The sequence below is a fragment of the Crinia signifera genome, chromosome 2 (assembly GCF_055691185.1).
Source record: "Crinia signifera chromosome 2, ASM5569118v1, whole genome shotgun sequence".
Lineage (NCBI taxonomy): Eukaryota > Metazoa > Chordata > Amphibia > Anura > Myobatrachidae > Crinia > Crinia signifera.
The window spans coordinates 265,565,576-265,588,913 of NC_139218.1; the positions used below are offsets into that span (position 1 = coordinate 265,565,576).

The 23,338-nt window shown below is 43.9% G+C and overlaps 1 protein-coding gene across 3 annotated transcripts in view; it reads right to left on the reverse strand.

Moving 5' to 3' along the window:
• VWA3B (von Willebrand factor A domain containing 3B) overlaps window positions 1-23,338 on the reverse strand; it is a 159,461-nt gene that overhangs the window by 128,665 nt on the left and 7,458 nt on the right. For all 3 annotated transcript variants that reach the window (XM_083168556.1, XM_083168557.1, XM_083168558.1), the window contains 7 exons: window positions 22,307-22,463; window positions 19,886-20,055; window positions 15,013-15,119; window positions 13,037-13,147; window positions 3,682-3,875; window positions 2,754-2,908; window positions 2,347-2,485 (listed from right to left, as the gene is read on the reverse strand). In XM_083168556.1, coding sequence (XP_083024682.1) covers window positions 2,347-2,485; window positions 2,754-2,908; window positions 3,682-3,875; window positions 13,037-13,147; window positions 15,013-15,119; window positions 19,886-20,055; window positions 22,307-22,463 — 1,033 coding nt within the window. The remainder of the gene's footprint in view (window positions 1-2,346; window positions 2,486-2,753; window positions 2,909-3,681; window positions 3,876-13,036; window positions 13,148-15,012; window positions 15,120-19,885; window positions 20,056-22,306; window positions 22,464-23,338) is intronic.

The window sequence follows — 23,338 nt, forward strand, 5'->3', positions numbered from 1 at the left end:
CACTGAGCCTGTGAGGGCTCCTACAGAGGGACAAACACAGGCTTTTCACGTGGTAATTTATATATATATATATATATATATATATATGTGTGTGTTTATTTTAATCCCCCCCTGCAGTTACCCATTGACCAAGTTTATACTGCCTATACTCTGTGTTTTGACAGTGTAATATTCTCCCATGCAGTTTGCGGCCAGTAAAGACAAGTGGGAGGGGGCCCCCCTGTCTAAAGTACCCTGGGCCCCCAGAAGGCTTGATCCGGCCCTGCCCAGAGGCACTACAAAAGCCAGACAGAATGAACCTGCAGAAGTAGCAGCAGGACTATTACCGGACCAGGCAGGACTTGAAAGAAGGCTCACAGACAGGGACCAGTATTAAGGCCCTTATTCAGATCTGACCGCAGTACTGATTTGTTCTCAAAATGGGCAAAACCATGTGCACTGCAGGTAGGGCAGATGTAACAGGCGCAGAGAGAGTTAAATTTAGGTGGGGTGTGTAGACACTGAAATCTAAATTGCAGTGTACAAATATTGCAGCCAGTATTTACCCTGCACAGAAACAAAATAACACACAAATCTAACTCTCTCTATACATGTTACATCTGCCCCACCTGCAGTGCACATGGTTTTTCCCATTTTGAGAACAAATTTGTACTGCGATCAGATCTGAATAAGAGCCTAAAGGCCCCCATACACTACGCGATTTGGCCCCGATTTCACCCGATTCTGGAGGATTGGGCCGAGAAATCGGGTGAAATTGGCCAAATTGCGTAGGGTATGACACTTGATCTGATCCGATGCACGGTCCCGTGCGCATCGGATCAGATCCGGATGTCGGACGGTCTGCACATAAGATAAATCATGTGCAGCCGTCTGGGGGAGTGGCAGGAGCAGGCTGGGAGAGGGGAGCGGCACGAGATGTAGCGGCAGGCAGGGAGCGGGGACCGCAGATGCACAGCAGAGACCGGGGGCGTGGCGGGAGAATAGAAAGAAATCCTATACAAAAGACTGGGCGGCCGCTGATTGGCTGGGAACTCAGCCAATCAGCGGCCGCCCAGTCTTTTGAATAGGATGGTGTCTAGTCTCCCGCTGCTCTGCCGTCCCCACAGCGAGCAGGAGAATAGAAACTATCCTATTCTATCCTATTCAAAAGACTTTTGAATAGGATTTCTTTCTATTCTCCCACCGCGCCCCCGGTCTCTGCTCTGCATCTGCGCCGCGGTCCCATCTACATCTTGTGCTGCTCCCCCAGACCGGTCCCCACTCCCAGCCTGCTCCTGCCGCTCCCCGGACCGGTCCCCACTCCCTGCCTGCTCCTGCCGCTCCCCCCCCCCTCGGACCGATCCCCGCTCCCACGGACTGCTAGCTCTCCTGCAGCTCCGCGGATTTTTACAGGTGATAAATCGCATCCGATTTATCACCTGTAAAAAATGGCACATCAAGTGCCAAATCTTATCAAGCTCCCCCGGGGAAGCTCAGGGGAAATCGGGGCTGACTTGTCCTTAGGACAAGTCGCCCTAGTGTATGTGGGACTTTAGTGTGAAACAAAGTACCAGTGGAGAAGCTCTGGCTGGAATGCTATTTGATGACAGTCCCCAATATTACTGCTTGGTTTTTACTCCACCAAGAGCATCTCGGATCCGGTATGGCTGCTTCTTGAGTATCATCAAGGGGATGCGGTTAACATCACAGCAGTCAGGATGCCGGAAGTGAAATACAGAGGCCAGAAGAATGATGCCAGAATCCCGACATCAATGGAGATGCTGATGCCAGAATTCCTACCATAAACATACCAGGAAAGGTTAGGGGTTTAGGCCATGGTGGGAGAGGGTTAGGATTAATTTGCAGGGAGAGGGGTGAAGGTTAGGCTGTAGGGTTATGGTGGGCAGGGAGAAGGTAAGGTTATTTACCGGAGCTGTCAGGATTGCCTCAATGGGTATGCCAATGTTGGTATTCTGACCATCGGCATCCTGTCCACCAGTCAAATGTATGTATTGACCATTGAGGGTTGTAGAGGAACCTAACAAGGTGGCTTATACAGCTTTGGAAAACTGATACTGTGTGGGAATCCTATGAGTGTGTGCGACTGTGTGGAATAGTAGGAAGTTATTGGTCCGCCCAGCCATTATGTCACTAATAATATGGCTCAGCTGTGGAGGCGACTGTACTGCATATAAATAGTAGTGCTCCAGCAGCCACCACCATCATTGCCATCATCAGGATAGTGGTTTTGGCCAATAGGTAATCTTGGGAAGAATTCTGTCACCACGTTTCAAAGCCATTTGTTTCTCTTCTTCTACAGAGGGATGTAAGTGATAAATGCCACTATTCAATAGAAAAGCGTTTTACCTGCATAAGTTGAAATATTTTTTCCTTTACCAAAAACAGCTTGTCCTTCATGGAGTGTGATGTGTCAATAAGCACATAGACTTGATCTTCAAGGATCGTACCAAACAACTCTCTGCTCCCTTTCTGAAGCCATGTAACCCTATTAAATATAAAGTATAAACATTTCAGGGTCAATGTCACATTTAAGCCAATTTGTAAAGTGTTAGGTGTGTAAACTGTAATACAGCACAAATAACATGTTACTCTACAATACCTTGCTATAGAAACAGGTATAGCGTAAATCATTACATTGACAATAATATATATTTTTGAAAGTGACGGTCTTCACATCCACCATTAGAGATGGTGTTAGTACTATAAACCGTAGTAATAAAAATAAACTGCAGGTAAAACATATGCAGCATCACCTCCTTTCCATTTTCTCTAGTGTAGCCGCCATTTTTTCCTCATACCACCGGAACTTTTCCTTGCTGATCTGCACGTGCACCACAGAGCCATCTTTCCAAAGCACATGGACAAAGCGGTCACAGTATTTGGCATTGATCAATTTCAAGTTGTTCTCCTGTCAGGTCAGATACATATCATGAATTAGCATATATTACAAGTCTTTGCAAACCATTCCTGTTGTTCTGGACATTCTACAAAATAAGCTGTTGTATGTATGTATGTATGGAGAGCTCCTTGCCCTTATGAGTGCTTATGCACCCTTTTCACAATTGAACCCCACCTCCCTCATAGTGCCTAACCCTAACCCTCCCTCTCCGCAGACTAAACGCCTCCCCCTTAGTGCCTAACCCTAACCACCCCACTAGTGGTACCTAACCCTAACCTCCCCTCAGCCTAACCATTCCCTCCCACAGCCTAACCATGGTATGTGCCATGTATCCTCCCATCCCTGGTTACATACTCACCTCCTCAGGCGTTCTGATGATTGGGATCTTGTCTGCTGGGATTCCGGCACCAGTATCCCAACCCTGGCCGGGATTGTGGACGGTGTAGGGATCCTGACTAGCCATCTTTTGATTGCAGATATTTCAGCTGCATCCCATTACCCTGTGCTATATATTACCCTGTGGTACTACGGAGGTAGTGTAATCTGTAAGGAGTAATGTAATGTCATCTAAGGACTGTCCACCCTAAAATCCGTAATTGCTGTCCATTATTGTACGGCTTGCAGAAGGGATGAGCTTTATATGGGGTGGTATATGGCATAAATCTGGTTCTGACAGTAGCTAGTACCTCCCTAGCCACTAATTTCAATGCAGGTCACTGGTTTACAGGGTACAAGAAAGAAAATGTCTTGAAGCATGGAGCAGCTGTGTTTGCTATACTTACTGCATCCGTTTGTATAGATTCATCTTCTGGTTTGGTCCTTATATCCACTACTCCATCACTATGGCGAAAAGCACAGTCTGCAAGTGCATCATAAAACAGAAGCTTCTCTGGTTTCAAGCCAAACTTCTTTAGCCATTCCTTTGAGCTAAGACAATCCTCAGAAGTCTCTTCTAGCACACTAATGTTGTCATTTTCTATGTACATAAAGATAAAGCGCCTTCAATTAGGTCACTGTGGTGCATCTTCTATAAAACATACTAAGGAATCATTTTAATCAAGGAATTGTTCTAAAGATTAACCCCTTCCCGACATTGCCTTTTATGGTAATTTTTTTTTTTTTTTCCTCCTTGCGTTCAAATAAGCGTAACTTTTTTAATTTTCCGGCTATATAGACACATGAGGGCTTTTTTTTTGCGGGACAAGTTGTACTTTGTAATGGTACCATTTACTATACCGTATAATATTCTGGGGAATCAGGAAATAATTCAATGTGGGGTAAAAAAAAAAAAAAACGCCATTGCACAATTTTGCGCTGGTTACGGTTTTTTTGGAGTTCATAGTTCGTTTAAAATGATGGGTTATCTTTATTCTATGGGTCGTTACGATTCTGGTGATACCAAACTTATATAGTTTTCGTTATGTTTTACCACTAAAAAAAAAAATCGCAACTTTTACGGTTTTTCTAATTTGCGTTGCGTCGCCATGTTCTGCGGCTTATAACTTTTTTATTTTTCCACCTACGGACCTGGGTGAGGGCTCATTTTTTGCGGGCTGAAGTGTACTTTTTAATTAATACCATTATGGGATATGGGCGACTTTCTGATCTCTTTTAGTTATTTTTTTTTGGGTACGCGATGCGACCAAAAAACGTAGTTTTGGCGTTGGGGATTATTTTCCGTTTACGCCTTTAACCGTGCGGGATAACTAATGTTATATTTTAATAGATCGGACTTTTAGGAACGCGGCGATACAAAATATGTTTATTTTTTTTATTTTTTATTTATTTTTATTTGGGAAATGGGGAAAGGGGGGTGATTTGAACTTTTAATATTTTTTTATTTTTTTTTTTATTTTTAAACTTTATTATTTTTTTTTTTTTTACTTTTACTACAAGGCCCCCTAGTGTACTTGACCACTAGGGGGCGCGATCGCCTGTACTAGGTTCAGCCATAGAGCTCTATGGCTGAACGTAGTGATTTTATGCACTTCCTATTACATCCTGCCTCAGGCAGGATGTAATAGGTATGCAGACACGGCCAGCACAGGGGTCTACATTAGACCCCTGGCTACCATGGCAACCGATCGGCACCCTCCGATCTCGCTGCGGGGGGCCCCGATCGGCGCCGGAGGGGGGCGCCCCCCCTCCGATCAGCTATTTAAGCACTGCGGTCGCTTTGCCCGCGGTGCTTAAAGGGTTAAACGGCCACGATCGGCGAACTCGCCGCTCGTGGCCGTGAGAGCAGGGACCTGGCTGTAATATACAGCCATTACCTGCTCTCTTTCAAGCCAGCTCACTCCGTGAGCTGGCTTGATTCCCCCTCAACCGACATATGACGTAAATGTACGTCATATGTCGGGAAGGGGTTAAATACGTGGATTTTGTGAAGATTCTAGACTCTAGAGTACACTATGGGGGTTATTCTGGTTGATTCGCAAGGCTGAAAATTCTTAGCCTTGCAAGTCCACCAAACCCCACCTGGCAAATGCCGGGCCGTCCACCCCCGCTCGCAGTGTGTGTTCCCACGCACATGACACCCACATCATTTGATCGTATTTGAATGTCTTTAATGTACATATTAAAAAATGTCATATAAAAGCACTATTTTAAACTGTAAATGTACATTAAAATTTTATATTTCAATGTGCCTAATGTTTTGGGGAATAAGTCCCACCCCTAAGAAGTTCTGCCATACCTGCTGGGTGATTTGAAGCATACATGCTGGTAAGGATGTTGACCAAATGTAACAAATGTAAGATTGACAATGTATTCAATGCTATGGGGTCCAGAGCTGAGAGGGGACACCTTCAGCGCCCAAAGTTACATGTGTTATATACATTTTTCAGGGTTGGATGGTACATCAGGGCAAACTTTTGCCTTGGGCCTGATTATGCCCCTGGACCTGCCCATTGTAATGTGGTATAAAATGAACTGCAGGGCATTATAATGTTATATAATATGAACTGGGCTCTGTAATGGGCACAGTATGAAGTGGAGGCAGAATAGTGTGGCATAAGTACTGGGGCATTGTAATGTGGCAAAATACGAAGTGGAGGCACTTTAGTGTGGCATAATTTGAACTAGGGCACAATATGAAACAAGGTACTAGTGTGGTAAAATATGAACTGGGGGAAGGACTGCAATGTGGCATAATTTTAACCGGGGGTCCCTGCCGCGAATGGGAAATAGAGGGCCCGAAAATTACATATGCGCATATCTAATGAGACGCTACTTAAATGTGCGCATAATTAATTAGCGGCTCCGCTATTTCCCATTCGAAGCAGGGACCCCGCCGATTAAATGACAATCTCCTAATGGACCTTTCTCCGCTTCCTCCTCCTGAGCACAGACCGCGCTGCCCGGATCCCCAGTGCCCCCGCTGTCTGTGCACCAGCATGATGCTTTCAGCAATCAGTCTGGGACCTGCCGACTAGGAGCCCTTCAATGCCCGCTGCCTACCATGCTGCCCCGCTGCCCGGATGCAAGGTACCAGGGGAGGGGGGGGAGCAAGGTACCAGGGCTGGGGGGGGGGGGGGTACCAGGTACCAGGGCAGGGGGGTACCAGGGCAGAGGGGGAAAAGTGAGGGTACCAGCTGGCAGGTACGGGGGGGGGAGGGGGGCAGGACAGGTACCAGGGGACACGAGGGGATTAAACGGTTTACTGCGATGTGAATGGTACTTAAACGGTATTTAAAACGGTAATCTACTGCAATGTGAAAGCTAATACCGTTTTAAATACCGGTTCTTTAAATGGCTTGGCAGTGGGAAAGCAGCATTAGTTATCAACTGCATGATAGACTGTGCATGCATATGGCTCGCAGTATGAATGCCCGAGGCCCTCCTGCTGATGAAAGCCTGCTACTTTTTTTTTTAAATCACTGGTCATTCGCAAGGTGATTGACAGGACACCAGCTTTTATTGGGGGTCCATTTTAAGGGAGTACCAGAAAAATGCAGACATGCCTATGGAAAACGCAGACATACCTAGGTGTTTGAAAGGAAAGGTGTCTGACATCAGCTCTGGCCTTAATCACGATGATTTCATCACAGATGATAAGTAAGACCAGGGCTACACACAGGCTGCACACAGTGGGTAAATAATTCAATGGTGAGTGAGCTGCGATATGCAACATGTCACTGGGCTGCGGCATCTTCGCTACCCATTGGCAGCCTTGTGAAGGGCGGGATTACACTCTCACGCTGGGTGCCATTGCACGTTTATTGCATTGAAATTGAATTCATCCCCACTCTGCGCTCTATCACAATAACGCGCTTCCTAACCCCCTCCTGTGCAGCCTAATCCTGACCCACATATACACAGACACACACAAACACATAACTCTTACCATAAAAATAACAGTCTGGCTGGGTAGGCCAGGAAATGCAGCAGCCTCTCCTCTCCCATTTGCATACAGCAGCAGCTGCCTGATTCACCTCTAGCTCCGCCCCCAAGTCCCACAAAGCTCTGCACCGGTCATCTTGTGAAGCTCCGTCCCCATGTAGCTGAGGCCTGTGCAGTTCCTTCCTTACCCCGTGTTCCAGGGGCTGAGGGGCGAAGGGAGAATAGTGGAGGTACTGAGCAGCCACGAGATGGCTGTCCCCTTTGACCTCCCCTGTCGCCAAGCATGCAAGCACCCCCTTCCTCCTACTCCATTCACCCGATAACCACTCCTCTCCCCCCCTGCCACCAGCTGACTACACTCACATCCGCCCGCCCATTGATCTGTCCTGAGCGCATCACATCCGGCCCCCACAATACAGGACTGACTCTCCACAGAAAAACATGTGGCTGCCAGCAGGATGCCTCATTAGGACCATCTGCCGCGGCTCCCCTGTGACAGTGCTACAGAGGCTGATAGCATCATTGGCCGATGCGTCTACATGGAGATGCATAGCTCAGCCAATCAGGATCATAATCCGCAATACTTGCCTGTGCATCTGGTGGATTGTGATACAAGAAACCATGGAGGTGATCTAAGACTGGTGCAGCATCCAACAGGTGCACATCAGCACATGGTGTCACATCCATACAGAATGCCACACACATCACATGCCAGGCAGGCTTCTGTGACTACAGCCCCACATTCTGCTTCCTTTTATCCACATGCCATCTTTTAGCCGATTTGGAACATTCCCTCAATGGAGCCAGTTCCTCATCAAGGCATCACTGCAGATGTGGAAGATCGAGCTTCACAGACGACAATAGAGAGCTGCACGTACCCTTACACCTATCAGAAGAGGGTTCTGCATGGCATCCCAGAGAGGTGGTAACGGCTGGCTCATTAAATGCGTTCAAGGCAAAGTTGGACAAACATTTACTGGAGAAAAACATCCATGGGTACAAATAAGAAATATAATTTGTCTGTAAAATACCAGAACCTACCAAATCAGCAATGGATATCTATACCAGGTTGAACTAGATGGACGCAAGTCTTTTTTCAGCCTTACCTACTATGTAACTATGTAACTATGAGAAGAAAAATGTACAATTTGCCTGTCAGCATTAGAAGAAGGTGAAAGTGTCAGGTGCCTTCCCTTCATGCATCTATTTCACAGAGTGTGTGTGGACCAGTGGCTGAGCCTGTCATTAAAAAGAAAGTGCCCCAACTGCAGGCTGGACATTGGGGATCAGCGTTGTATATGTAACATCTACACAAGCAACACAATAAATTAGTGAAAATAAGCGATTTTTCTTCTGCAGTCTGAGACAGCTTCACCTGCTAGATCAGAGGTATGTTGAATCCTGAAGGTTTCTCCATCATTTGGTTACTTTGTTTGTTAATTGCTGTGTCTTACTCTCTATGGCCCTTATTCTGATCGGTGCAGATATTCCCGCTTGCGTACGGCCCGCCGATGTTTATCGTCTGCGCATGTGCAGAGGTCACTCTGCGCATGTGCAGGCGATTTCGCCGCATGGATTCTTTATACGCCGCACAGGGGGCGTAGAGGGGCGTGAGGGGCTACTTAGCCTCATTACCCTATGCATACGCCCCGCGTTTCATGGGCGTTCCCATGCAAACGCGGGGCGTATGCATGGTAATGAGGCCGTGACGCGTGGGTACGGGGCGGGCATCTGACATCGCCGGATGTCAGCTGCCCGCCCCCATACAAGATTTCACACGGACAAGTGTCCGTGTGGTCTTGTGTTGCGGGACCTGGTGGAGCGTGCGGCCCTGCATTCGATGTTCAGCGACCATCGAATGCAGGGGCTGCTCCCACCATGGAGGAGGCGTATCCCCGTCCACATTCATGCGGACCGCCACATATCCGCATACGGACGGAGGTGGCGATCCGTATGGAAGGCGGGGATTCGCCAAGACGGACATCACCGCATATTTCTGATCGGGCCGCACCGATCAGAATAAGGGCCTATGTGCCATTTTTTGCCATATCTAAATGAACCTGTTTATGATTAAACTGAGTGTCTAAATTGGTTTTGAAAAAATCTGTATCCTTTGTACAAAAAGTTTATATATGAAAAATCACTTATTTTCACTAATTTATTCTTCAGGCTTATCTGCGGAAGGCCAAATAATTGTTCTCCTTCCAGACCAGCTAATTTTTAAGAAACTTTTCAGGAAATTGGTATGTGCAATTTCCCGCATTTTTTTAATGTTTAATAGTAGTATGTCTTGCTCTCCTCCATTTTTATGTATATTACTTAATGTTTTTAGATGCCATTTGAATGTTCACTGATAAAGGAGTCCAATAAGGCCCATCTGTTTATACTAATCAGAAGATGACACACCTGCATATATATTTATTCACTTAATACCACCTTATGGGTATGTACATTGTGATATTTTATTCATCCAGAGATCAATTGCTATATTAAAAAGCTAATGTAGCCTTCTCCATCTCCCACCACCTAGAACTTTACCCCTGAAGAAGTTGTTATGATGAAACGCATTCGGTGTTATCTCCTTGTCATTTGAACTGTCTTAATTACTTCAAACGAGTGAAAATGTTTTTACTATTGTTTTCTATGTATTTTTATAAAATCTTTCAATTGTTATTATTGTATGTGATTATTACAGTCACGTATATTTGGTGGTGGAGCTATCTGATAGTGGCGCACTCTATTTAACATTCCACACATTTCTGTCTTTTCCCCCACTAACAGGGGGGACTTATAGAGTTGCAGTCCACATATTTCCAAGCGCATTGAAAGGATATTCCATATTTTCCACACACACACACGTGTGTATATATGCCAAGTATTTCAGTGAAAAGTGTCCCAAATCATATGTACCTAACCTTCTATTCCGATCCATGGTCCCGTGTGCATCGGATACGGAGATCGCAAGTAATGGCCCCATACTCTATGTGAATTCTCAGAGGGGAGAAGCCGCATTCTATTTCCCCATGAGTCACCCGACAGCTTCCCAGGAGGCTCACATGCGATTTAGCACTTAACGCACCATTTTTACATGCAAGAAATCATGGGGAGCTGTAACAGAGGCAGCAGGAGAATTGAATTTTTTTTTAAATAAAGTGTGGCCGCTGATTGGCTGATAGCTCTCTCAGCCAATCAGCGGCCGCCCATTCTTTTAAATGCTTTTTTGTTTTTCAAATCTCCTGCCCACCACTCAGAGATTGGACCTGCACATACTGTAGATGTGTGCCAGTGCTGTGACATCGACTACCGATTTCTTTGCCCGATCTGGCCCAAATCACATAGTGTATGGGGGCCTTAAGCTTTATCTGATGGGCAGCACTTTCTGCGGTTGCCGCTCCATGCGGGCTGTTGCCAAAGTATCGTATACCCCGGATAAGTGTAACCGAATTTTGGCAACTGCGCATAGTTACTTATGCGCATGTGCAGCCGCTGTGTGTGAGAACTTGCACACAGAAGCCCGTGCGGGCGGAGTCTGGGGGACTCATTATGTTGAGAATAACAACAATGACATCACAATATTGACAGTTATGATGACTGTTAAAATGCTGACAGACAGGCAATGTGTTGACATTCTGAGAATGTTGACATTATGGATAGGTTGCAGGAAGGCACCATGCCCGAAGCATTGCAAGTGAAGCGAGCGATGCGAGGGGCTGCGGTTGACTTCCAACTGTGTCCATGTCGACAGTGTCGACATGCAAGTAAAAAAACAGTGAAGAAACCCATGTTGATCTTGTGACCTGTCGACCTAACCCATGTCGACCTAACACATTTGTCAACCTAAACCCATGTCAACCTTGTCCTATGTCGACCTAGACAATTGTCGACCTTCAGCCATGTCGACCTAGAACCCTGTTGACCCAACGGTGTCGACCTAATGACCGTCGACAATACAATCCACACCCCTTGGAGTTGCATCCCCACAAGCCTTTTTGATAATCTGGCCCTGCATATGGGAACAGCAGATAACCACTCTTTCCAAAATTGTCACCAGGAGGAAGCAAACATCTATCATTGTCGGGGGATCTGTCCCATAGTTGAATACTTTTGGCACCTAGTTCGCAGGTATGCAGAAGCCAAACTTGTCAATTATGGTCCATTTACCCTGGAATTAGCTATTTTAAGAATTGTGAACCCAAACCTCAGAATAATCCTATGGGCCCTACACACATGCCGATGTGTGCAGGGCTACCTAGCTATGCTAGGTCGGGCTGTGCTGCGCAGCTATCGCCTAGCACACAGAGCTGACAGCCCACACACAGAGCGAGCTGTCAGCTCTGTGTGCTAAGCGAGCAGACAGCGCCAGTGCTCTCCGGTGGGAGAACACTGCCGATGCCGAGATTGATGGACACTGTCCATCAATCTCGGCCAGCGATAAAGACGCGCGGGGACGCGCACGGATGCCGATACAGCCCCCACACATACACCGATGTGAGGGCATTTGCTAAACGACTTTGCCAAACTAAGCAAAATCGCTTAGAAAATGCCTTAATATCGGCATGTGTGTAGGCCGTACTAGAATGCAAGACATTTTTACTTCCTTTAAACGTAGCAGGTATGAAAACTATCTTGCAGGGTTGACTATACATATTGGGGGAAATTTACTAAGCAAATATGCCTAAAAAATTTGTATTTGCATAGTAAAATACACATTTTTTAGGCGTATTTGTATTTTTGGCATTTACTATGCCAAAAATACACATATTCGTATTCGTATTTTTGGCACATTCGTATTTGTATTTACAAATATGAATGTTTACGCTATCGGAAAATACGAATATGAATCACCATTCAAAAGAATGGTGATTCCTAATTTACTAAACGGCCGCATTTTCAATACGGCCGTTTAGTAAATTAGGAATCACTAATTAGCGTATTTTGGCCGTAGTGGCCGGCCAAATACGCCAGGAAAATAGACTTCAATTTCCTGGCGTATTTGGCTTGAGCCTGCACGGATCAGTCAGATCCGTGCAGGCTTCAGTGTAAAAAAAATAGAAAAATAAATGAATACATTTAAAAAAACGTTGTGGGGTCCCCCACCCCCCACGGCCATAACAAGAACCAGGCTGAAAGAGCCAAGAGTGGCTGAAGCAAGAGGGGGTGAGGTTACTGGTTGAGGTGGGATGGGGTGAGTTGAGTTGGTGGGGCGAGAGGGTGTGGGGTGAGACAAGAGGGGGCGAGGTGACGTGGTGAGGTGAAAGAGGGCAAGGTGATGTGGTGAGGTGAAGGTGAGAGGGACTGAAGCAAAAGGGGGCCACAGCTGCAGGTTGGAGGGGGTGAGGTGATGGGGGATGTGAGGGGGTGAAGTGATGGGGGCAAGGTGACAGGGGTGAAAGGGGATGAGGTGACTAGTGGTGCGGTGACAGGGGGTGTGAGGGCTTGAGGTGACGGGAGTGCAGATGCTGTCCTGCTCCCTGGCCGCCTCTGATGGTCAACATCTGTGCATGCACTGGACTCCATGATGATGACTTGAGAGAGTGGATTGCTGAGAGCTTAAAGAGTATTTCACTTAAACTATATTTGGGCAGCATTGTATTTATTTAAAATAATATCCTGTTGGTTTCCAAAGCACAGCTGAAATTCAGGTATGTGCAAATAAAATACAGATAGCAAGCAGTAGTTCAATAGGGAGCAATAACAAAAAAAAATAATGGTAATAAAAAAAAATGCAAAGGCAGCAAAGTGCATTTGATAACTGGAGTACATATATTGTACTAATAAATGTATAAATCTACTTACCATCATCTGAGTGATACAATGTTTGCAAAATATCCTGCAGCTGCCTCAGAGTCTCCTTTGCTTCATTCATTTCCTTCATAATCAGCAGTTCATCTTTCCTCAGGGCACATTCTTAAACAAAAAGGAAACAACTATAGTTTAATTATAACAAATTATTGTTAGTAATAATAACAGCTAAATACAGTTCCCTGAATCGAATGATCAATAATCTAGATGTACCCTAGTATACAGTACATTGGGGCGTGGCCTAATCATGGGAGGCATGGCCACCTCCCTAAATTAGGTCATGCCCCCAAAATGTTACTGGGGGTGAAAAAAACACTCTAAAGTCGAGGGGGGAGTGTTATTGTGCCCCACCTCAGTAGCAGCAGCAGCACACCTACAGCATGTGCTGTGATGACAGTAGGCTCAGCATGAGCTCTCAGGCTGTCAGTGAGACGCTCATGCTGAGCCTGCTGTCAGCAAAGCACATGCTGTAGGTGTGTGCTGCTGCTACCACCCGGGAGAGACGGAGGGGAAAGGGGGGGGGGGTCAGACCAGGGCCCCTGCCGGGCCCCTCCAGCAAGCCCGGGTAATTATTATTATTTTATTTTTCTTTTACATTTTTTTTTATTTTTTATAAATGATCAAAAATCTCCCAAAAACTTTTTTGCACGTTGTCATTATGAGGTATTGTGTGTAGAATTTTAAGAGAAAATTGCGTGTATATATATATATATTTATATTTATTTATTGTTTCTTATATAGTGTAGCATATTCCGTTGCGCTTTACAATTGGAAACAACAGTGATTAAACAAACTGGGTAGATACAAACCGACATGGAGGTAGGAGGGCCCTGCTCGCAAGCTTACAATCTATAGGGATAATAGGAGGGATACATAAGGATAGAATTCCATAGCATGGCAGTCCCATCAGATTACAAGACAGTAATAATGGGATACAATTAGATATGAATGCTACTGAAGGTTGTGTGGGGGTCCTGAATATGGCTTGCCTTAAGAGGTGAGTTTTCAGGGAACGCTTGAAAGTTTGGAGGATAGAGGAGAGGCTTGGTGTGCATGGGAGGGCATTCCATAGGGTGAGTGTGGATGAGAGACGCAGATCTTGTGCAGAGCGGAGAGGTCGGGTGGGGATATAGTTTGAGATAAGCGAAGAGATATAAGTCGGTGTAGTCAGAGTAATGGCTTTGTATGTAAGTAGAAGTATTTTATATTGAATGCAGTAATAAACAGGCAACCAATGGAGGGACTGACAGAGCGCATCAACAGATGATGAACGTCTAGCCAGGAAGATCAGCCTCGTAGCTGCATTCAAAATGGATTGTAGTGGTAAGAGTCTTTTCTTAGGAAGACCGGTAAGGAGGCCATTGCAATAGTAAGTGCGTGATATAATGAGTGCATGGATTAGAGATTTTGCAGTGTCTTGTGTAAGGAATGGACACATTTTGGATATGTTTTTTAGATGCATCTAACATGATTTAGAGACACATTGAATTATTATTTATTATTAATTATTATTTATTTGTACAGCACCACCATATTATGCAGGATGAGAGATTCAAAAAGTGAGAGATTTGGTAAGAAATCTCCAGTTTTTTTAAGTGGCAATCATTTACACGGCAAAACTACTTTGATTTTGCAGTGTAAATGATTGCCGCTTTAAAAAAACCCTGGAGATTTCTTACCAAATCTTTCACTTTCTGATTCTCTCATCCTATTACATTTCACCCAAACTTTCTGCTGCTATCTGATTATATAGAATATATTTTGAGACACAGCACCTGTCACTACATTTCGGAGGGATGTGGAACCCATATTTAACAGATATTCCACATGATAAAGTTCCCTTGTGAAATGCTTGCGTACAGGTATATGACAAATGAACGGCTTTTTATTTACCATCTCCATGCCTTCATTTCATCAGAGACTTGTCAGGGCATGCACACAGTGTGCACACAGTCACACCAATAACTCACCAGCTGAGAGCTGCTCCTCTGATGCAGCTGCTGGCATATCCGTATATTCATTGCCTTGTGTCATCGCAGTGCTATTCTGTTTATTCTTCTCTATATAGACATGAAACCTATTAAAAAAATAATGTAAATTGAAACTTTGTACATACAATATGCCCTATAATTATACCGTTTGTTGCCTTGGGCTACTGAAATGTACTCTTATACAATGCAATCAGAATTTATAAGCTTACATGCAATTTGCTAACTAAAGGCCTCCTCACATTAGGGTGACTTCTCCCCTCTGAAAAATTGCATGCAATCCCCCCTTTGAACCGACCGACAGAGCCACAGAGGAGAGCAGGTACCATAGAAAGCTGCAGCAGCGGTACCAATCCAGTAACTCATCCCAGCAGGGAGCGGGGAGCAGGTGAGTCAGTGAGCATCCCCTCCCGCCCAGATCCCGCCCATGAATCAACGCTAAAACCACTCCCCCCCTCCCGTGCGCTCAGCGAGAATCAAGCGCCCACACCGACACCGTGGACCATGCATGCCTGTGGATTATTATCGGCTGCCGCAACGCGGGTAGTGCCCACTGAAATCCCCCTCTCACCCAGAGGGGAGAGGGGGAGCGGAGGGCGGGGGTGGGGCGCTGACAGGGCTTGCATCAGCCCTGGATCCCAGCAAACCCTGCACGGCTGAAGAAGCAATCCAAGAGATTGCTTCTGTGCGACTAGAAGGCTCTGGTGCAATGTTCTCAAAATGGGCAAAACCATGTGCACTGCAGGCGGGGCAGATGTAACCTGTATAGAGAGAGAGAGAGAGAGAGATTTGTGAGTTATTTTGTTTCTGTGCAGGGTAAATACTGGCTGCATTATTTTTACACTGCGATTTAGATTTCAGTTTCAACAAACTCCACCCAAATTTAACTCTCTGCACTTGTTACATCTGCCCCACCTGTTGTGCACATGGTTTTGCTCATTTTGAGAATAAATTTGTACTGCGATCAGATCTGAATAAGGACCAACGCATGTGTAACGCGACTTAGAGCACACAGAGGATCAATGTATGTGAACAAAGGCCGGACCAGCCATTGCACCACTATGTATTTTTTCTAAAACCTGGAAAAGATTCCATCAGTCTCATATTCCATGGTCTCTAAATAGGAGTGACTTGAATTAATCGATTTATAAACTAGAAGCAAAACACACGGAGTGATGTACAGAAGGTGCATTTTCCATGCGATCTAGTCAAATTAAGTCAGAACACTTAGAAAATGCCCTGAAATCACCCCCTGTGTAGGCCCCATAAGAGTTTTCATAAGAAGCTATCTTTCAATAAATAAATTTTTTTGTAAAAAAAAAAAAGAACATTTTCACACTCTCCCTAACGGTTAATCAATGAGGTGCGCTAAAGCAACTCAATGACGACCATAAGTCATCCTTGAAAAAGTCTTTGGATGAAGTGCAATTGGAGAGGTTTGTGACTACTCTAATGCTGGGTACACACCAGGACGACTAGGGCCCGATCCCCACAATCTAGATCCAATTCTGATCAATTGGATGTAGATTGTGTGCTGATTGGGCCCTTTTCTGACCTGGTGTGGACCGATACCGATCCGATGCGCGGTCCCGCGGGTCGGTCGGTCGTTATTGAGATCCTAGCTGCTGCAGGTAGGATCTCAATGACGACCATACAGCCGGGTGCGGGTCGCCATCGGATCGGACCCGCTCACGGTGCACATCGTGAGCGGGTCGTGCCCCCCCACGTCACCGTGAGCGGGTCGGACGAGACACTGACGACCCGCTCACGATGTGCATCGTGAGCGGGTCATCCTGGTGTGTACCCTACATAACTGCCTACTGGAATCACAGACAGCTTCTGCACAATCACTGCACTGTGATCTCACGTGATCTCTTTTGGCTGACCGTTTATTTACATCCATTTATTTTCATGTTTGTACTCCTTATTGTGTTTTACCTTTTATTTTATTTTTGGTTTAGTGTTTTTTTTTTTATATTTTTATTTGTAATTATTTTTATTTCTCAGTCACTTAATGTTATTGTGATGGATGATACAATATTTAGCAAAATTTTAATGTAATAATATTATTTTTCTTCTGATGATCAATTGATGTCACTATTCTGTATTACCAATTTTTCTTAAGTATTGCTGTACATTTGATTTGTGATGCCTCAATAAAAAGTATTTAAAAAATATATATATATACAATCCAGTATACTTTCACATTTCTCATATTGTTTTGTGTCTGCGCATGTGCAGAGGCGTCTCTGCGCATGTGCGAGCGGGACGCACGGCCACATTCCGCATGAAATGTGTACACTACGAACAGGGGGTGGAGAGGGGCGTGAAGGGCTGTTTGGGCTCATTACCATATGTTTACACCCCGCGTTTCATGGGCGTTCCCATGAAAACGCTGGGCGTACGTATCGTAATGCGGCCGTGACGCACATGTAGGGGGCGGACATATGACATTGCCGGATGTCAGCTGCCCGCCCAGATCCCTGCTTTTGCACGGAGAAATGCCTGTGTGGTCTGAGGTTGCGGGAGCTGCCTGGCCACTCGGTCCTGCATGCGACCATCGAATGATGGGGGAGGTGTATTCATGAGAAATACACGTGCGGTCCGTTCGGACAGCTTCTTACCGCGTACGGACGGAGTTGGCATTCCGTATGGAAGGCGGGTTTAGGACGCACGGTGCTGGCCGCATATTTGGATCCGGCCGCACCGATCAGAATAAGGGCCTATGTCTGACAATCAACACTGAGATCAAATGGATCATTAAAGGACATGTTTGGAAATTCACTCAAAAGACACCTTCACAATTTGATATAACAGAGAAGCATTTCAGCACATTAATAAATATCTGTATATAATGCTCTGCTTCATTCGGTCCTCTGGGCACACCCATGGAGGACCGATGTTTCCTTTGTGCACATGCGCATTTATGTGCCGATGCATGCGCCGGGTGTGTGTGCAGCCACGGCGAACAGAGTGTTCACTACGCGCTCGCACCCAAGACTGTGGGCCGGGGGGGGCAGCTGGCCGGGGGACTCACCCATGGGAACACACAGCGTTTGATGGGCATTCCCATGCAAATCGCCCAGTGATGCGGGTGCGGGCAGCTGACATCACCGTATGTCAGCTGCCCGTCCAGTTCCTGTCGAGTGTGCATGCAAATCTAAGTGACCTGAGTCACTTAGATAACGGTGACCATCGAATGATGTGGGTGTTTCCACGGCTGCGAATGGATATTTATGTTAAACATCCATTCGCAGCCGTGCGGGCAAACCCGGCGTGGGAGGGGGTAGGGAGGGTGGGCGGACCTACGAGCGTCCGGCATCGCCTGTGGAACTCACAAGGCTGTGAATGTAGCAGCTTTGCGAGTCAACCAGAATAAGGGCCATAAATCACAATTATAGATGAGAGAACGCAGTCTTACAAATCAATTAAAATATATATTTTTATAAATTAACAATAGTTTAGTGAATTGTTGCAATAAGTATAAATACAGTATACAATCAGTGCCAGGGCATTAAGAAGCCTTAGGGCCTTATCCTGAGTTTTATCCAATGCCAATGTTCATGGAGTTTTATTTTTGCTACTGTGTGAAAATTCCTGAATATGTCGTACTCTCTGTAGCAGTGCAGTGTGTGAATTGTATGGAAATGTACTGGGGGGTCCTAGATGGTGATTATGTAGTTGTAGAGAGAGGCAATATCTTATGGTATTGCTCCGGTAGTGCTGGGGCCGTCACATAACTGGTTGCAAACTCATGCGGTTAATCAATCGCTTACAGAGAAGGCCATACTGTGAAGGAAAACCTGCATCCACAATGGACCTAGGGCGCCAGAAGACTTCCCAAGTTAATCCTGTCCAGTATGCTTGTGGAAGTATCTGGCCTTCTTGGGCAGACAGAATACTGTACAAGCAAAGACTATAATATTTCAATGTTAAAATTGTTCAGAAGTTCAGGACCATCCTAAAATGACACCTGTATCTTATATATTTGGCTAAAGGATATTTTTCTTGCAGGTGTTCTAAAATGCAAACTGTTATGTGAGTGGTCAAAATAATGTAGAATCCAGGCACTGGTCAATAAAGTCCAGAAGTAAGGAGAAGAACATGCAGGAACATGCAGACAGATACCTGTAGAAATTCCTCCTAATTCTTAGGAACTAGAATTAGTCATATTCTCTGGGGCTACAACGCTCCTGGGTTTGTCAAACACTGTGTTACTGAAAATTTATAAATCTCACCTGGCAAAAGAAATGAACTAGTAATATTTCATATGTTAACTTCAAAAGTATTTTAATTTTTGACTTTTACTTTAAAAACAAGATATTGGCTGGGCCCCAATACTAAAGTGGAATGGAATCACAAAAACCTCATGTGCCCCAGACTGCCGCTGGAGAACACTTAAGGGTTTCAACCCGTAAGACAAAACACAAATGTTCCCCTCAGCGCTGTCACATCACATGTAGTCTTCTATATCCTTTCAAGACGGTCTTTACAGATCCTCTCCTTTCCACCCAAGGTTCTCCCAAGAAAAGAAAGATTGGAATAATTAATTATTATTCATGTGATGTTCTAATGGGTGCCACATGTAAAGATACCTTTATAGGAACATCACCCACTTCTGTGAGGTGAGTGTCTGTGGGTATATCCCATTAGAACACCACGTGAATAATAATGAATTATCCCAATACTAAGGTGCTTGGGAAAGCATGCCTAAGTCAGAAGGGGGTGTGGTTGTCTCATCTTGGGGCATGATTGCCACTCCCTGGCAGAGAGGCCTGGGCACTTCGTACATGCCACTCCCTGCATCTTATTACACTGAACTATAAATGTAAGGTTATAACATGAAGATAGATACCTTGCTGATGTTTGATTACTTAAATCTCTCAGCAATTTCACTGTTTCCATTTGAAGGGGGTTATAGCAGACAACATGAAGCAGACATGGACTGTTTTCAGTACGCTGCATTAGTTTCTGAATCTTCTCCACGGGAACATCTCCCACAGAAAAGTAGTAAATAGCGTCTATCTGCAATGAAAAAGCAATAACATTCGAATTTTCCCTTTCCCTTTGGAGCAGTAAAAGAGGTAGAAATATAGGTTATACAGATTATTCCAAATGTATTTACCATTACATTATTTAACGTTCTAGCTTATTTCAAAATACAAATATGAATACATTGTTTTGATCCTATTTTGACTATAGAACCAATGCTTTTTAGGTATGTTCTTATTTAGACCATTGCAACAAATTTTAAAAATAGGAAATTAATATAATTAAGAAAGAAAGGTCCACTTTGTTGAAAACCCCTGTCCGTTTATCTATTAAAAAAATCTTAAATAGTAGACAAACTATTTAGCATATTTACGTTGGGTATCCAATTACCAATGTAAAAAAAGATGTTCAAAAACACAGAAATATATAAAACAGCTATGTAATTCTTTCTGTTAAATTATAACGCCTTTCAAATAAATGAAAGTTATTTAAATATTGAATTATATATCTTTATTTAATAACTATGTTTATGCCACAGCAATTGTTAATATGACTCCAGTATTGATTGACCACCAATGGTCGATGCTCGATGGTCTTGCCAACGAAAAAAGAGATCTAATGGTTCTCTGACACGGATGACACCTGGAATGTTTTAATGTTCTTTTTCACTTGTTCCAATACACAGGGCCTAGCTCTGCCCTTGATGCAACCCTCAAACCTGCCCTAAGTCTTTTTGGCCTTCTGTCTGGTGAGTAATAGAGCAGTGATGACCATCAGCACGTAAAAACCATTGATTGTTTTACTATTGCCCATTTCATACCATAGAAGTTTACCACCACTGGTACCATTGATGGCAATTGCGCATCTTAGAGATCAGTTTAATCCATTTCAAACCTATGGAAATTGTTCTAAGACACTGTTGTGTTTACTGGGCTAAAACACATTTATTAACATTTAAACATGAGTAGTATCAGAAATCAACTAGAAGTAAATGTCTGTTTTAGTAATGAAATCACAACATAGATTTTGACTGATTGAAAAAGATATTGATGAACATCGATTTAAAAAAAATATATAACCCGAGGTTTATTTTATTTTATGTTTTGTCAAAAACATATACTATGGACTCCTTTAATGTTGTCATGTTGTTATCAAATTCTGGTAGCGCACTGCTGCTCATGGTTCCATTCAAGAGACCGCACTGTCTATGATAGTGGACATGGTCTGAAGCCAACACACAGACACAATGGGGGTTATTCAGCCCTGTACAAGCATGTGCATTGCTTATCACGGCTTGCAAAAAGAAGCTGGATCGGCAATTAACTGCAAATCCATAAGCTTACCATCCAATGATTTTTCTAGTGTGTGCAGTCTGTGCGTAGCCCAGGCCTTATTCAGCAGCTGCAATGGAAGCAGTCATATCGGGGCCATAGCTGACGTCACACGCCTTCCCCTCAAATGCCTGCGCATGCATGCGTTTTCCCTGACACTACCAGAAAACAGCCGGGTAACACGCAAAAAAGCGGTCTTCCTGTCAATCAACTTGTGTACGGCCAGCGATCAAAAAAGTAGCAGGATTATATCGCAGGATGGCGATCGGGTCTGAATAACCCCAAATAAGACAAAGTATTGTCGCAAATGTGATGTTATATAAAGAGGATTCTAGTGACAGTATAGTGGTGGCCACCCTCAGGAATAGCAGAATATTCAGACAGTCCAAATCCATGTATGGAGGACTTGTGTTGGACCTTCCCCATTCCCTGCATATAAGAATCAGAGAAAATGACTATATTTGCACTAGATTCTAAAATCTCTCTCTCCAACTAAAAAAATTAGGGTCAAGAAATTGCCTTTATGCCTCTGTTATGTTCATTCATGAAAAAGAACATAATCCTTATGTAGAATTTAGAAGTATCCATATAAAATGTTGTGCTTCACACATTCAGGATCCATAATTAAATACACAATATATGCGCTTGGTTATTCTAGCCAGCAGGTGACTGTGACATTACATTTTACAGTAACATAGAACTGTTCACTATGGTTTCAAGATGGCTCACGTTCTTTCCTATCACATAACAGCTCAGAACAATTGCACCTCAGATACAATTACAAAAGTTTACAAGAATGCCATTGGGACTGTGCTAGGCAAGCAAATTGAATATCTTAAAGACACTATACTTGTCAGATATATTGTTACTCTGTTAGTGATACTACTCAAGCATTTAATGACTAAAGAAAATAATACAGGTTTACAAGAGGTTGTGTTATTTTTCTTTCCAACCTGGTGATCCAGAGCTTCTGACACAGCTTCCGCTGCACTATCGATATTGGCCACTGGGGAGTGCTGAAGGCTCCAAATCCACTCCACAGCTTCTTCTATGGAATGCTGAGTTACATGGAAAACTTTCTGCTGCCACTTTACTGGCTCCTGTGAGACCCTATTATAACAGACCATAAGCGATTACCAGGAATACTCAGCAAACGGTTTATCTCACTTTTCTGGAAGATTCCAAGACATGTCATTTATTTTTATTGCTAACAACACTAAAACAAGATTCTCCTAATATTCAAAGTGTAGAGTTAAATATAGCTAAGTACAGTACATAATGTACAATATGCTCTGCTGCCAATGTACTGTAGGTGAAGACAGGGACTTGCTGATCCATTTATACCTCAGTCTGGACAGTAATGTTATAGGAGTTACTAATGGGTGGACTTTTGTACAGTAATAGGAAAAAAGATCATTTATCATTTCGAAAACAATCATTCTACAGTTTAAGGGGGTATTCAATGTGTTCTCATATTTCCGACAGTCAGAAATATCGGTACACATCTATTCAATACGGCCAATTAAAGAGGTGAATCTGTGTCAGTTTTCAACAAAATCCATGTGGATTGAACATTCCATGTGTATTCCGACTATCGGCATTGTAATGTGACAGGGGTATATTTGTTGCATTTTCTCTCTCTTTTTTTTTACAAATTTGGTGCAAGTTGTTTGGTAAACCTCTTATTTGCAAACTTGAAAACCCGCCCCAACAAAAAAATAATAATCTGAATTTTAGGTTATTATTAGGTTTAGTAAATTTTGCCCTAGTACAACTGTCCAATGGATTATGACATTGATAGCACAGGTTGAGTATCCATTATCCAATATGCTCAGGACCAGAAGAATTTTGGATAACGGATTATTACGTATTTTGAAATATTTTTATATTTGAATGAGGTATCTTGAATTTATGTTGTATAAATGACATTACATTAAATGCACACAAATATATTTTATTTGTGCATGAAACAATGTTTTAAAACA